The sequence below is a fragment of the Felis catus genome, chromosome E1 (assembly GCF_018350175.1).
Source record: "Felis catus isolate Fca126 chromosome E1, F.catus_Fca126_mat1.0, whole genome shotgun sequence".
NCBI classification, from domain to species: domain Eukaryota; kingdom Metazoa; phylum Chordata; class Mammalia; order Carnivora; family Felidae; genus Felis; species Felis catus.
In genome coordinates, this window is record NC_058381.1 from 24,627,821 (window position 1) to 24,640,346 (window position 12,526).

The 12,526-nt window shown below is 52.2% G+C and overlaps 2 protein-coding genes across 10 annotated transcripts in view; one reads left to right on the top strand and one right to left on the bottom strand.

Annotated features, from left to right (window-relative positions):
- Positions 1-11,988, bottom strand: part of PIGW (phosphatidylinositol glycan anchor biosynthesis class W) — a 28,734-nt gene extending 16,746 nt beyond the window's left edge. The window contains exons 1-3 of one of the 4 annotated variants that reach the window (XM_023243580.2): positions 11,820-11,988; positions 10,217-10,706; positions 6,431-6,664 (exon numbers count right to left, since the gene is read on the bottom strand). The gene's annotated coding sequence lies outside the window, so the exon portion shown is untranslated. Of the gene's footprint in view, positions 1-6,430; positions 7,102-8,467; positions 8,843-10,216; positions 10,707-11,819 lie in introns of those variants that run through there. The other 3 variants (XM_045045363.1, XM_045045364.1, XM_023243581.2) reach the window with 3 other exon arrangements.
- The window catches only part of MYO19 (myosin XIX), a 31,598-nt gene that overhangs the window by 12,916 nt on the left and 6,156 nt on the right, over positions 1-12,526 (top strand). For 5 of the 6 annotated variants that reach the window (XM_019817565.3, XM_006940126.5, XM_045045362.1 and 2 more), the window contains 14 exons: positions 560-629; positions 1,184-1,286; positions 1,930-2,026; positions 2,168-2,244; positions 3,931-4,078; positions 4,440-4,611; positions 6,342-6,415; positions 7,100-7,221; positions 7,390-7,503; positions 7,763-7,939; positions 8,255-8,407; positions 9,438-9,545; positions 10,377-10,447; positions 12,231-12,334. In XM_019817565.3, the coding sequence (XP_019673124.2) occupies positions 560-629; positions 1,184-1,286; positions 1,930-2,026; positions 2,168-2,244; positions 3,931-4,078; positions 4,440-4,611; positions 6,342-6,415; positions 7,100-7,221; positions 7,390-7,503; positions 7,763-7,939; positions 8,255-8,407; positions 9,438-9,545; positions 10,377-10,447; positions 12,231-12,334 (1,590 nt within the window). The remainder of the gene's footprint in view (positions 1-559; positions 630-1,183; positions 1,287-1,929; positions 2,027-2,167; positions 2,245-3,930; positions 4,079-4,439; positions 4,612-6,341; positions 6,416-7,099; positions 7,222-7,389; positions 7,504-7,762; positions 7,940-8,254; positions 8,408-9,437; positions 9,546-10,376; positions 10,448-12,230; positions 12,335-12,526) is intronic. The other variant, XM_019817566.3, reaches the window with a different exon arrangement.

Sequence of the window (12,526 nt, forward strand, 5' to 3'; positions counted from 1 at the left end):
CAACCTCCTTCCAGGTACCCTTGGCCTCCTTCCACTAGAGTCATCCCCTTCTCTAGCCTAGGTAGATGTAACAGTATGCTGGAGAGGACTTTGTGGCTCTCTTAGTTCAAATCCTGTTCTTACATACAGTTTCCTGATGCTTCAGGGAAGAAGGGGACTTGTCTAAGAATGCTCATCAGTTATTGTCCATGTTGGGACTCGAGCCTAGATGTGTCAGGCTGGGCCTACAGCTGCCCAGATGTAGGGTGGAGATAGGTTTGTTGTACCTAGATGTTACCTAACTCAGTAGTGACAGCTTGTTGATTTTGGTCCTTTCCCTTCAAAGAAGACAGTCCCCGACCACTGAGATTTGCTCATTCTAGTTCATTGCTAGGAAGTTCTAACTCTCCTGAAACACACTTGCTGAAGCCCGAGTGCCCATTCTCTAGTCCAGTCCCCTGTGACCTGGAAACCCACAAAGGGGCCTTCAGGTGACTTGCAGGTAGAGATGGCCCCCACCTTGGCCCATGAGGACCCTATAAACGTGGGGGAGTGTTATAAACATAGGTGTGATCTGTAGGGAATGCGTGCACACTGAGGAATAACAACAGCAGTCGCTTTGGGAAGTTCATCCAGCTACAGCTGAACAGGTAATGGCTGCTGCCACTCTGGCTGATGGGAGGACTGGGGTGGGGAGTTTGCAAGTGACGGGGGCAGTCTCCAGCCTGGGCTACCCTTATGGGCAGAACCCTGTTCCTCTTGGCATGTAATGTTTGTGGGCTAAATGAGCCTGAGGGTGATCTTTGAACCTAGAGACTTCTAGCTACTCCAGCCTCAGGGACCCAGAGGCAGTATTCTTGTCATGGCCTGTGAGTTCCTCCCGGCTTCACCCTTGCTCGGGGGCTTTGAGTTAAACTACCACCTTTCTGGACTATGCCCCTACACTTGAAACTGGGGCTTCTGTTCTTGGTTTGGGATGGGACAAAATGACATATAGAGGGCTTGGTCCTGTCCACTGAGCTGGTCGCAGGGGAAAGTTCCAGAACAGCTAAGGACCTGCTGAGTGGTCCTTGTCCTCAATACCCACTTTAAGTGAAAGAGCTTTGGGGGGAGTGGCTAGATTGCATTCTGGGACAAGATAGGACCTAATAAATGGCTATGGAATGAACAGACCACTAATGGGCTCTGGCCTGCTTGTGCCCAGTGCCCAGCAGATGACTGGAGCTGCAGTCCAGACGTATCTCCTAGAGAAAACTCGAGTGACCTGCCAGGCCTCCAGTGAGAGGAACTTCCACATCTTCTACCAGGTTTGTGTCAGGCTGGGCCCACAGCTGCCCAGATGTAGAGTGGAGATGGGTCTGAGTGTCCAAACCCTCCCCTCCACCCCCACTATGCTCCAGGCCTGCCTCATTACCTGGCTTTCAGTGATGCCGCCCCTTATTCCTGGAAGTTTTATGCAACACTTCTGCCTCACGTTGGACCTCCACTCCCAGGATGGTTTTGACATGGAGATGCATTTGCTTTCTCTGTCAGACCAAAAGGTCCTTGAGACTGGGACTGTGTCACCCTCACCAAACTGAGGACTCCTAGAATGGCAACTGTTTCCAACAGAATGAGGGCTTCCCTAGAACTGTGTCTGATGTGTCTTCCATCAGACTGGGGGTTCCCTAGAACATGGATAGTACATCTCCCTGCTCTCAGATGGGGACTGGGGGCTCTCTAGACAGGAGTGCTTTCCTCATCAGACCACAGGCCTCAGCAGGCTTTTTTGCATCAGAGATATTTAGAATATTTACTACGGCTTTTGCCCCTGGGCCTGCCCTGGGCTCTGTGCCCTGACGTCTCAGCCTTGTAATGTCGAAGCATTTCTCCTCATCACAACCCCAGGCTTATGCAGGCCTGGTCTTCCTCACACCCCCACCTCAGCCACCCTCCCACCCCTCCCCACAGATCTGTAAAGGAGCCAGCGTGGATGAGAGGCTCCAGTGGCACCTCCCCGAGGGAGCATCCTTCTCTTGGCTACCTAACCCAGAGAGGACCTTGGAAGGTAGGGGGAGTCTTGCCTAGCACCCTGGGCTAGCCCATCAGTACCCACTCACATTCTGCATAGGGCCTGCCTTCTTCACTCCTTGAAGCCCCTGTTGACCTCGGGTGCTGACACTGGGCTGTGATTTGGATTCTTTTTCAGAGGATTGTTTCCAGGTGACCAGAGAGGCCATGCTTCATTTGGGCATTGACATCCCCACTCAGAACAACATCTTTCAGGTGAGAAGAAAAGGCATCCCTCTTACGTTTGGTAGATGTGATGGATGGGCAGCCCCTTTCATAGGCCCCTTCTCTGAACTCTGAGGATCTAGGACTTTAGGCCCCACTGTGTAATTTCTGAGGAGTCAACTATCCTCTGTGCACCTGAACCTGGACAGGGAGTCAGGGTGGACAGAGCATAGAGGACAGTGATCAAGTGCACAGTACTGTATTATAAAATCTAGCACAGTGGCCCAGGGGACAGGACGAGGTGCCTGGGTCAGTTATCACTGCAGTGATCAAAATAGAGAAGTGATGTCACCACATGTTCATCCAGTGTATTCAGATTTTAAAATCATCCTCATACCTCTTAGTTATTTGGTTTTTTTAACAGTCCTGTGTATATGGAGATTTTTCCCATTTTGTGCTTGAGAAAACTAGAGAGGTAAAGTAACCTCCCCAAGGTCAGACATTACCATAGGGCAGTTTGTACCAGGTGTAGTAATTCTGACTTCTGCTTTCTTTCCCTCCTCTTGGATGGAGTGCTGACCCATGTGACCTGGGCGCCTCTCATCCCACTAGTGGCCTCTCTTCTCCCTTCTGTCTTTGCTAACTGGGCTCACTACCTCCCTCTGCCATCACCTCCTCACCCACCAGAGCAACAGGAGGGGGATACATAGGATAGGCTGGCAGCAGATACGGAGAAACCCCTGCAGGGAGATGGCAGTACAGTGGAAACTGACCTCTACCTCTGGATTGGGGCTGCTCAGGCAGGGAGGAGATCATGGCCAGTATGGGCACCATCAGGTTTGGCCACAGGGACAGCACATGGGAACAAGCCCAGGACAAGTGGACAACACCAGGGGTCTGGACAGGAGTGTTGGCTTGACAGTATCATGACCCTCTACCCATTGGGCACAGCAGTCTTCTTCCAAGGTAGATTGTGGCCTGAAAGCTGGTATCATGTGGAGATACCCTGCCTGGGACCAGACAGGGATGGTAGGAGAGGCTCTGCTCTCCCCATAAGGGTCTAAGGGTTCCCCAGCTGCTGGACATATGAGTCTCCTCTCTATAGCCCCTGGAGACTCATCCTTATGGATCAGTGAGTGTACAGGCAAGGGAGCACCCACTATTAGGAGACCAAGATCACAGATCCTATCCTGGACTGTGCTGTCAGCTGCCTAGTAGTGCTGAGAAAGGACCAAAGGGAACCAGGGCCAAACCCCCACCAGCCACACAGAAAGAGCCTGGTCCACAAGTAACAGGAGTGGTGTTCTCACAGTTTACTCCTGGAGGAGGGGAGGCACAAGGACAGACAGTGGGTGACATAGGAGCCCACTGGCTGCCCTGGGAGACATCTGAAGTCAGACTACATGGATTCTCATCCTGCCTTTCTCTTTTACCACGTCTGTTGCCTATAGGCTTGTGATTTAAAGATTTTATTTTTTTAAGTAATCTCTACACTCACCGTGGGGCTTGAATTTACAACCCCAAGATTAAGAGGCACATGCTCCACTGAGCCAGCCAGAAATCCCTATAGGTTTGTAATTTAACATTTCCCTGTGTCATTTCTGTCATGGGCATCAATTGGGAGTTTCTGTTACTCTTTTGTTCTCATGATTATATTCATCAGGAGAGGGGCCTCTCCCAGGCTAGGCTTCAGCCCTTGAGAAGGTGCTCCTGTCATGTTGTCTCCTGTCTGCTCAGGTCCTGGCTGGACTGCTGCACCTCGGAAACATCTGGTTTGCTGACTCTAAGGATGAAGCCCAGTCCTGCCAGCTGATGGACGATGCCAAGTGTGAGAACAAGGATGGGGGTCTGTGTATCAGCTTTGGTCACACACCCAGGGAGCAGGGTATGCCCTGTCTGGAAAAGGGCCAACACTGGTGGGACCTGGTGGGAGGCCAGAGGGTGAAATTTGGAATGTGAGGATGCCCTAGATGAAACCATGGATGTTACTACTTACCCCATCTCTGGTGAGGCAAACAGCATCATCTCTGTTTTACAGGTGAGAAAACAAGAGAGGGTTTATAAAGTGATTTGCCCCATATATGGCAGTGTGGACCGGGACATATAAGTCCTGGGTTCAAGTCCAGTCTCTGCTTTGGGCAAGTCTCCTCATGCACCAGAACCTAGGTTTATTCTGTCCAGTTGGGTGACTTCACAGTGTCTTGTAAAGAGGCCTTTTTGGATGGAGGGTGATTTGTCCCTCTCAGGCTCTATCAGGACATCAGCCTCACTGCTGCAGCTTCCAGAAGACCCACTGCTGGAGACACTGCAGATTAGAACCATCAGGGCAGGCAGGCAGCAGCAGGTATTCCAGAAGCCCTGCTCCCGAGCCGAGTGTGACACTCGCAGAGACTGTCTGGCCAAACTAGTCTACGCACGGTAAGCACTCTGGGCCCTGCCCTCCTTCCAAGTTCTCCCCCTCTCTGGAGTTGGATCAGACACCATCATGCAATAGGCCCAGGCCCATGGTGAGGGCTTCCAGATAAAGCATATGAATGGACAGCAGGGAATGAATGGCTTCTGGGTTTTCCCCGGGCATGGCCTTTGACCTTAAATCCAGAGTACTCTGCATGGGGAAGTTGCCACATTCTGGGCTAGATTCAGCTCATTAATAAAGTATAGGAGCCTGCCTTGCCCTTGGCCATGGGTGAGGAAAGCCTGCTTAGGCCTTCACGGGCACATCAGGCCTCCAAGCTGATCTGGGGTTCTCAGAGTTCCAGGTTTAGACCTATGGGTGAATAGGGTCCTCAATCTCCACGTGACCTTACTTCATCTCTTCATGTTACCTGGGGAAATTGATAGATGGTAGGGCCAGTAGTGTGGCCCACAGTCTCAGACAACACAGTGTGCAGCAAATGGGAGTCCACAACAGGGTGAAGGTGGGGGTCCTGGCCTTTTCCTGGTGGGTTATTTGAGCAGCTCCACATTCTGGCCATGTGGTTAAGGGTGGTTTCTCACCCTGGGTTCTAAGTAAGGGAGCCTTGGGTACCAAGTAAGGAGTCAGGGGACCCAGAATCCTCCAGAACCATGGGTCAGAACACGTGTGTATGTGTATGTGTGTGTGTGTGCGTGCGCGTGTGCATGCGTGTGTGCTTATGGGAACCTGGGCACCTGGGGAGAGGGTCCCCCCCATGTTCATGAACTTCTTGAAGAGTCAAGAGCTTGAGAAGCATTACTGAGGGAAGATCTGCTGAGTTGAACATTGGCTAGGGCAGCTTGGCTCAGACGGATCCCAATTCAGGAAGAGACTCTTTTCCCATTGCCTTGAAGCTAATTTCATGCTAAAGACATTTAAAGCCTGTGTCAAGTCACTGTAAAATCGGTAAAATAAAATATGATGATCATAGATCGTGTGAACCTCTAACCATAGAGCACTTCATACATAATAAACATCAGATCATTGTAACACTAGGTCACTTGTTTTCAGTGCCTCAGACAGGTACTTGGAGCCCCTGGTACAAAAGCAGAAACCCTTAACTGACTGAATTGCAATAAACTGCAGAGCAGTCACTTTAAGAAAAATCGTAAGAAAGAAATTCCTTAATAGTATTGTACATGTCACCAGCATAGTAACTGCCTCACCGTCTCAGGGTGGGGTGCTCCAGAGTGCAGAGTACCCCTTGGCCTCAGGTGACTCAGGGCCTGCTTATGCAGGACTAAGGGATGTGGCAGGGTCTTGAGCTCTAGGTGCCACAGGTCCAGTTTTCAGGGGTGTCCAGTGAACTCAGTTCTTTGCAAACTCCACCTAGGCCTTCCCGTTCACCCCTTCCCTTCCAGTTAAGACACTAGCTGGGTGTCCGGCCAAGTGACTGATGGAGTCCCATTCCCTGTCTAGCCCCAGAGTCTACCGGTCGTGTGTTCAGTCTTGTTGGGAGGACAGGCCGGGTTTGTGCATCCTAGGAACATGCATGACCACAAGCCTGCATTCATAGTGGGCAAAATGGGATGGGCAGCAAATGGGAGGAAAGGGTTTGATCCTTTGGCCTGTCTGGCTGGGAATACAGGCCCTTCAGAGTGTGGCACCCTGGCTGGAGGAGCAGTTTTGCTATCCCTCAGGCTTACCTGACCTCTCACCAGAGTCCTCTCTCCCTCCACCCCCACCCCAACAGGCTGTTTGACTGGCTGGTATCCGTGATCAATAGCAGCATCTGTGCAGACCCTGACTCCTGGACCACTTTCATAGGTAGCAGGGGCTCACCCTTTCAGGAGCACTCCTTCGAAAAAACAGTCCAGTCCAGTGTGCAACTCCAGGCAGCTCTTTTCCCTTCTCTGCACCCCCATCTCCTCATTGTCCACCAGTGTCTGGGCAAGGGTGTCTCTGTGTTCTCGGTGCCCACATCTGAGCCATCTGTAGCTCTCCAGGCAGACTCAGATGGTGTTTTGTCTGTGAGGGCTCCTCCTCTCCCCTGAAACAGCTCCAGCCTCAGGAGAACTGTGAGGGGATAGGCACAATGGCTAGATTAGAAGGGATTTGGGGGACATGGTAACATGGTTGGAACTGGGGTGGGGTAGTCAGGTGGAGGAGGAAGTAAAGCTCAAAGATGTGAGGTTTGCTCAAGAGACAGTGGAATTCTAGATACCAACAGGGCTGGTGAGATCAAAGCCCTCTAAATTGGATTGGACACGAAATGTTCCCTAGGCTGCCCCTCACACCTTATTCAGCCTTTCTTCCTGCTTTGAATTCTGAGGGGCCATGAAGTGGAGATGCGACCCACACCAGGGCATTGTGTTTACTGTGCCCACTGCTGGGTGTCCTGCTCATTCAACCTCTCCAGGGTACCAAGTATGAGGTTTCACCCTGGACTCCTGTAGTACCCCTGCCCCTGCTCCCTGCAGTGGCCCCATGGGTTCTGCCCCATCCTCTCAGGCCTGCTGGATGTATATGGATTTGAATCATTTCCCAATAACAGTCTGGAACAGTTGTGCATCAACTATGCCAACGAGAAGCTACAACAGCACTTTGTGGCTCACTACCTGAGGGCTCAGCAGGTGAGAAGTGGAGTGCTCCTTCCAGGGTCTGACCCAGAGCCTTTAGTTCCTTATTTGATGCTGTTCTGGAATATCCTGTGGTACTGAGGCCAGCCATGGATGACCTATCTGGGCCTCAGATCACAGATGCTTTCTCCTGCCACCCAACTGCCACCTTTGGTCCCCTAGGAGGAATATGCATTTGAGGGCCTGGACTGGTCCTTTGTCAACTACCAGGACAACCAGGCCTGTTTGGATCTCATTGAGGGAAGCCCCATCAGTATCTGCTCCCTCATAAATGAGGTAGGGTCAACTAGTATGCTAAGCACCAGAGTTGGTCTCTGGGCTTTTCTGGGGCCTCAGAGACCATACTAGGCCCTCTCTGTGTCTCTCTCTTCCCATCTGCCAAATGGGTTTGCTAATCCCTATGTTCCTTCCCTCTCAGGGTCACTATGATGCCTATGTGACAGCTATGCTGCTGGTGGGGGGCGGGGGGGATCCATGATGGTTGTGGCGAGCCTGTCTCATATTTGTGGCTGAGTGTCCATTGCATCCCATGCAGGAATGCCGCCTTAATCGGCCAAGCAGTGCAGCCCAGCTCCAGACACGCATCGAGAGTGCCCTGGCAGGCAGTCCCTGCCTGGGCCATAACAAGCTCAGCCGGGAGCCCAGCTTCATCGTGGTGCATTATGCAGGGCCTGTGCAGTACCACACGGCAGGTCTGGTGGAGAAGAACAAGGTGGGGGCTGGGCCACGGCCTGTGGGGGCCTGCGTGAAATGAGGTGTTGAGTCATTGCTGCATATACATGGAAGATTCTTGTCTTGCATTCTCTCTCTCCTGAATATCCTCCCAGAATCCAAGTCACCTCTTTGGCCTACCTGCCTGACATCTCTGCTAATCAGGCATAAGATGCCCAGAAATGACCCATGTCACAGTGGGTCTCCCGTAGAATCCCTTCTTCTGGGGCTTGGGTGAGCAGGGCTGGCAAACCTGGGGACAACCCTGGTAGCACTCCACCTGCCCTTACCTGCTGTCCTTGTCCTTTCCTAATAGGACCCTGTCCCCCCTGAGCTGACCAGGCTCCTACAGCAATCCCAGGACTCCCTACTCAAGGTGCTATTTCCTATGGACCCTGAAGAGAAGTCCCAGGAAGAGCCCTCTGGCCAGAGCAGAGCCCCTGTTTTGACTGTGGTGTCCAAGTTCAAGGTGGGTCCTGGGGGTGCTGATAGAATGTGCTTGATTCACTCATCAATCTCAAATATTTACCAAGCACCTCCCAGGATTGGTGGTTTGCTGGGGAACGTTGACAAGTGAGTAGACATGGTCCCAGTCTGCACGGAGTTGGTAGCCTCATGAGGAAGACCAAAACAGAAAACCAACAAATAGACATAACTGACATGACAAGAAGCCTAGGGGCTTAATGGGTGGCACAGTGGGCCTCTCACCCACGGCTGATAGGGTGGTCATGGAGGAACAATAGTTACATGAACCTCTGTGTCCCAGTCCATTCCTAGCTCTCCAGCTTCCTGCTCAAGCCCTGTCCTTGGCTTGCAGATTTGTCAACCTCCTCCAGCACCTTATGCTTTCTGCCCTCAACCCTTGACATTCTGCTCCACCTTCCTGGGATGCCCCTCCCTTGCCTGTACCACTCCCCACCCCATCCCCAGCCCCATCCCAGACTCCCACCCTCCACACCTCCTGTCTTAGTTGATTTCTTCTAGTCCTTCAAATTTCAGCCTAATCATTACCTCCTAGTGGAACCACTTGGTGGAGCCCAGGTTTGGTTAGCTCTTTCCTGCCTAGCCTCAGACACGCTACTGAGGGGGTGCACAACACACATTTGTGTGACCCCATCAGACCCTGGGCTCTGAGCAGCAGACTGACTATGTCTGGGCTTAATGAGAACAATTGTTGCCTGAATGAATGGCTTCTGAGATTGTTCTCTTCCAGGAAGATTGTTCTGGTGAGCGGGGGCGGGGGGGAGTGGAGACCAACCAGGTACAGATCACAGGTCAGGAAGGTCCCTAGAAGTGGAGGTGAGGGGCATTGGGAGCTCAGGCAAGGAGGGCGCATGGACTCAGTGAGCACCTCCCATAATCATCCCAGGGCCTGGGAGGATATCCGTCTCAGGGCTGTGAAGACTGCCAGGGGATGTTTGATGCAGTCACTAACCAGGGCCCCACTGATGCCCACAGGCAGCCTCAATCTGTCTGGCTCCTCATTCTCCCCGCTGCAGGCCTCCCTGGAGCAGCTTCTGCAGGTTCTGCATAGCACCACGCCCCACTACATTCGCTGCATCAAGCCCAACAGCCAGGGCCAGGCGCACACCTTTCTCCAGGAGGAGGTAATTCACTGGGCCAGAGCTGCTTTGTAGGGAGCCCTATCTGGCCAAGGCCCTGAAGGGACGAAAGGCAGAACTTCGGCTCTAAGTGGAGTGACCAGAGCGAGTCTCTTGGGTTGAGTTTGACACTAGGGCATCTTGCGCCCCTGCTTTGGCAGGACAGTCATGTATGTTCTTGTGGTCTGTGCATGGCACAGTGAGCTAGCCAGGAAGCCTCCACTGCATCTTACATTCTGCTCACCAGTCCATGTGCCCTGATGAGACTGAAGCTGCCCGGAGGATTGGGTGATTAGCTGAAGGGTCTGAATCATCTTGCAGTCTGTGCACAGTGTGGCCACTTCTGACCAGAGGTAGAGTTTTTTTCTAATTTGCACAAAAGTTGATGGCCAGCAGCTGCCCTTTGTTCAGGGTACTGGGCTCTGATGGGGATGAGGCATGAGTGCTGGATGCTGGAGAGTGTCCCACAGTCAACTGGCCTTAGGGTTTACAGCCAGGATTTCTCCACTAAGGTCCCAATGAATCTTTACAATTTAACCTCTCCTGCTCCTCAGCTATGATTTACCCCACTGCCCACAAAATATAGAAATAAATAAACAAATTGGGTTAGGCTGCATCATAAGGCAGAGTCTCTGCACAGCTGGGAGTGGTGAGACAGAAGTAGGACCAGCACTTACCTCCACGGTATCAGAAGCAGGAGAGTATACCCTCATCAGTCAAGCATGAGGACAGCCTGCAGGTTCACACGGACCAGAGCCTCAGAGGGCAGAAGGAGTGGTATTTCTGGTCTGCTGGTCCCACACCACAGGTGCCCACCCTGTCTCCTCACCAATCCAGGTCCTCAGTCAGCTGGAGGCCTGTGGCCTTGTGGAGACCATTCACATCAGTGCTGCTGGCTTCCCCATCCGGTAAGTGGGCCAGGCCCCACAGTGGGCAGGGCCAGTGTTGGGGTGGAGCTTGGGACTCTGGCGTGACAAGACCTGCCCAGCCCAGAGCAGGATGTGGAGGTGAAGAGAAAGAGGCAGGTCTGCAGAAGTCAACCTGGAACTCAAGAGATTTCACTTGTTCATTTATCCATTCCCTTTCTGTGTACTGTTTTGCACCAGGCACTGTTGCTAGCATCAGTGAATAAGGAAGGTGAGCCTCTGCCTCTTGGGGCTTACATTCCTGTGGAGTCAAGAACAAGAAGTATTAAGTTAATCAGTGCTAGGAAAGAGACAAAGTGCTGCTAGGTAGACTAATGGGGAAGAGGATCTTTGGGCTGGTTGGGGATGGACCCCTCTAAGCAGCTCAGGCCTCTGGGGAGGGAAGGGGCCAACCTGGGAAGATTTGGGGGAGGAAACAGCAAGCACAAAGCTCCAGCTTAGGAACCGAGATGCTAAAGTGCCTGCACATAGAGAAATGGGGGGAGAGGGGCCTCAGAAGTCCCATGAGGACTTGGCAGTTTTTCCAGAGGGCTGGGAAGCTGCTGGACATTGTGAGGAGAAAGTGCTGTGCTCTCATTCATGTTCTGTGGCTACCGTGTGGACGTTGGACACAGGGTCAGAAGAGAAGGGAGAAGATGTGTGAGGAGGCTATTGCTCAGGTGTATAGGCAAGATGGTGGCCACAAGAGGGTGGCAACCATGAAAAATGGAGAGACATGGGTTAAATTGGACTGTTGTTTGTGATAGAATCAGGACTGTAGGGTGATTGATCATGGGATGTGGGCAGGGGAGCAGTCAGCTTCCAGGTTGCACACATAACTCCCAGGCTTCTATCTGAGGCAAGTGGATGAATCAGGAAATCCTGTCCCTGAGATAGGATGTCTGGGGAAGGCACAGGCTGGAGGTGGGATAGGAGGGGAGTCAGGAATGTGGCCTTGTCAGGTTTGCAGTGGTTATAAGACAGGCTTGGGGCCCAGAGCTTTAGGAACTGGGGGGTACATGAGGATCTGTCCTTGGTGGGTTGTAACACCATGAGCAAGGAGGAAATCACAGTGGGGAGAGAAGAGGGGGCTGAAGCCATTCACTGAGCAACATTCACATTTAGAGAGTGGGTAGGTAGATGATGAGAAACCAGCACCAGCAACTTGGGAGTTGTGGGTGAAGGAGGAAGCCAAGCTCACAGGGGTCCTGGGGGCTGAGAGAGCTGTATGGGGACAGGGGTCAGCCGGGCACCTGCCAGAGGCCAGTTGCTGGATTTGGTGGCATGGTGTTTGCTAATGGCTGCAACAAGAGCCACACTGGAACAGTGTTGGGGACAGAAGCCAGACTCGGGAGGAGGAGGTATAAATACGTACAGGGTGTCATCGGCTGTTTAAGTGTTGAGGTGAAGGGGAGCAGAAAAATCAGGAGGAAGCAGGGGATGCTGTGGAGTCAGAAGCAACAGATGTGGCTGACTGTATGAGTGATCCAGTTGGGGAGGGGCCAGCAAGCCCGTTTGGAAGGAGGCAGGCCAAAAATCCCCTACTAAAAGAGTGAGAAGCTTTGTTTAGGTAGACCAAGGCTGTAGAAGAGCAGGTCCAGTTTAAAATGGTCTCCACTGTGTAGTCTCTCCACAACCACAACCTCATCCATTCAGTGGGCAGTCATGGTAGCACCTCGCTCAGTTGTTGAGTAGATTAAATAGAGTAACTCCCGTTAGCCCCAAGTGCTGTCCCAGGCTCACAGCTGTCACTTCATTGTTTTCTTCTGCCTGCTCTGGCTTCTAGAATCCCTCACCAGAACTTCGTGGAACGATATGAATTACTGAGAAGGCTCTGTACTCGCACATCCCCTGGATCCCATAGCCCATCTCCTGATGAAAGACATTCAGGTGAGTGGGGCCCATTTGCTAGTCATTTGTTCAAGCACAGTTTACTGAGCACCTGTCCTGGGCCATCTCAGGGCTAGGGGGTTGGACATTCAGAGAGGAGTAAAACACAGCCCTGTCCTCGAGGTTCTTGGTTCACTGGGGGAAACAGACTAAAAGAAGACAGTGGAGAAAGATGATAGGCAGAGCTAGGAA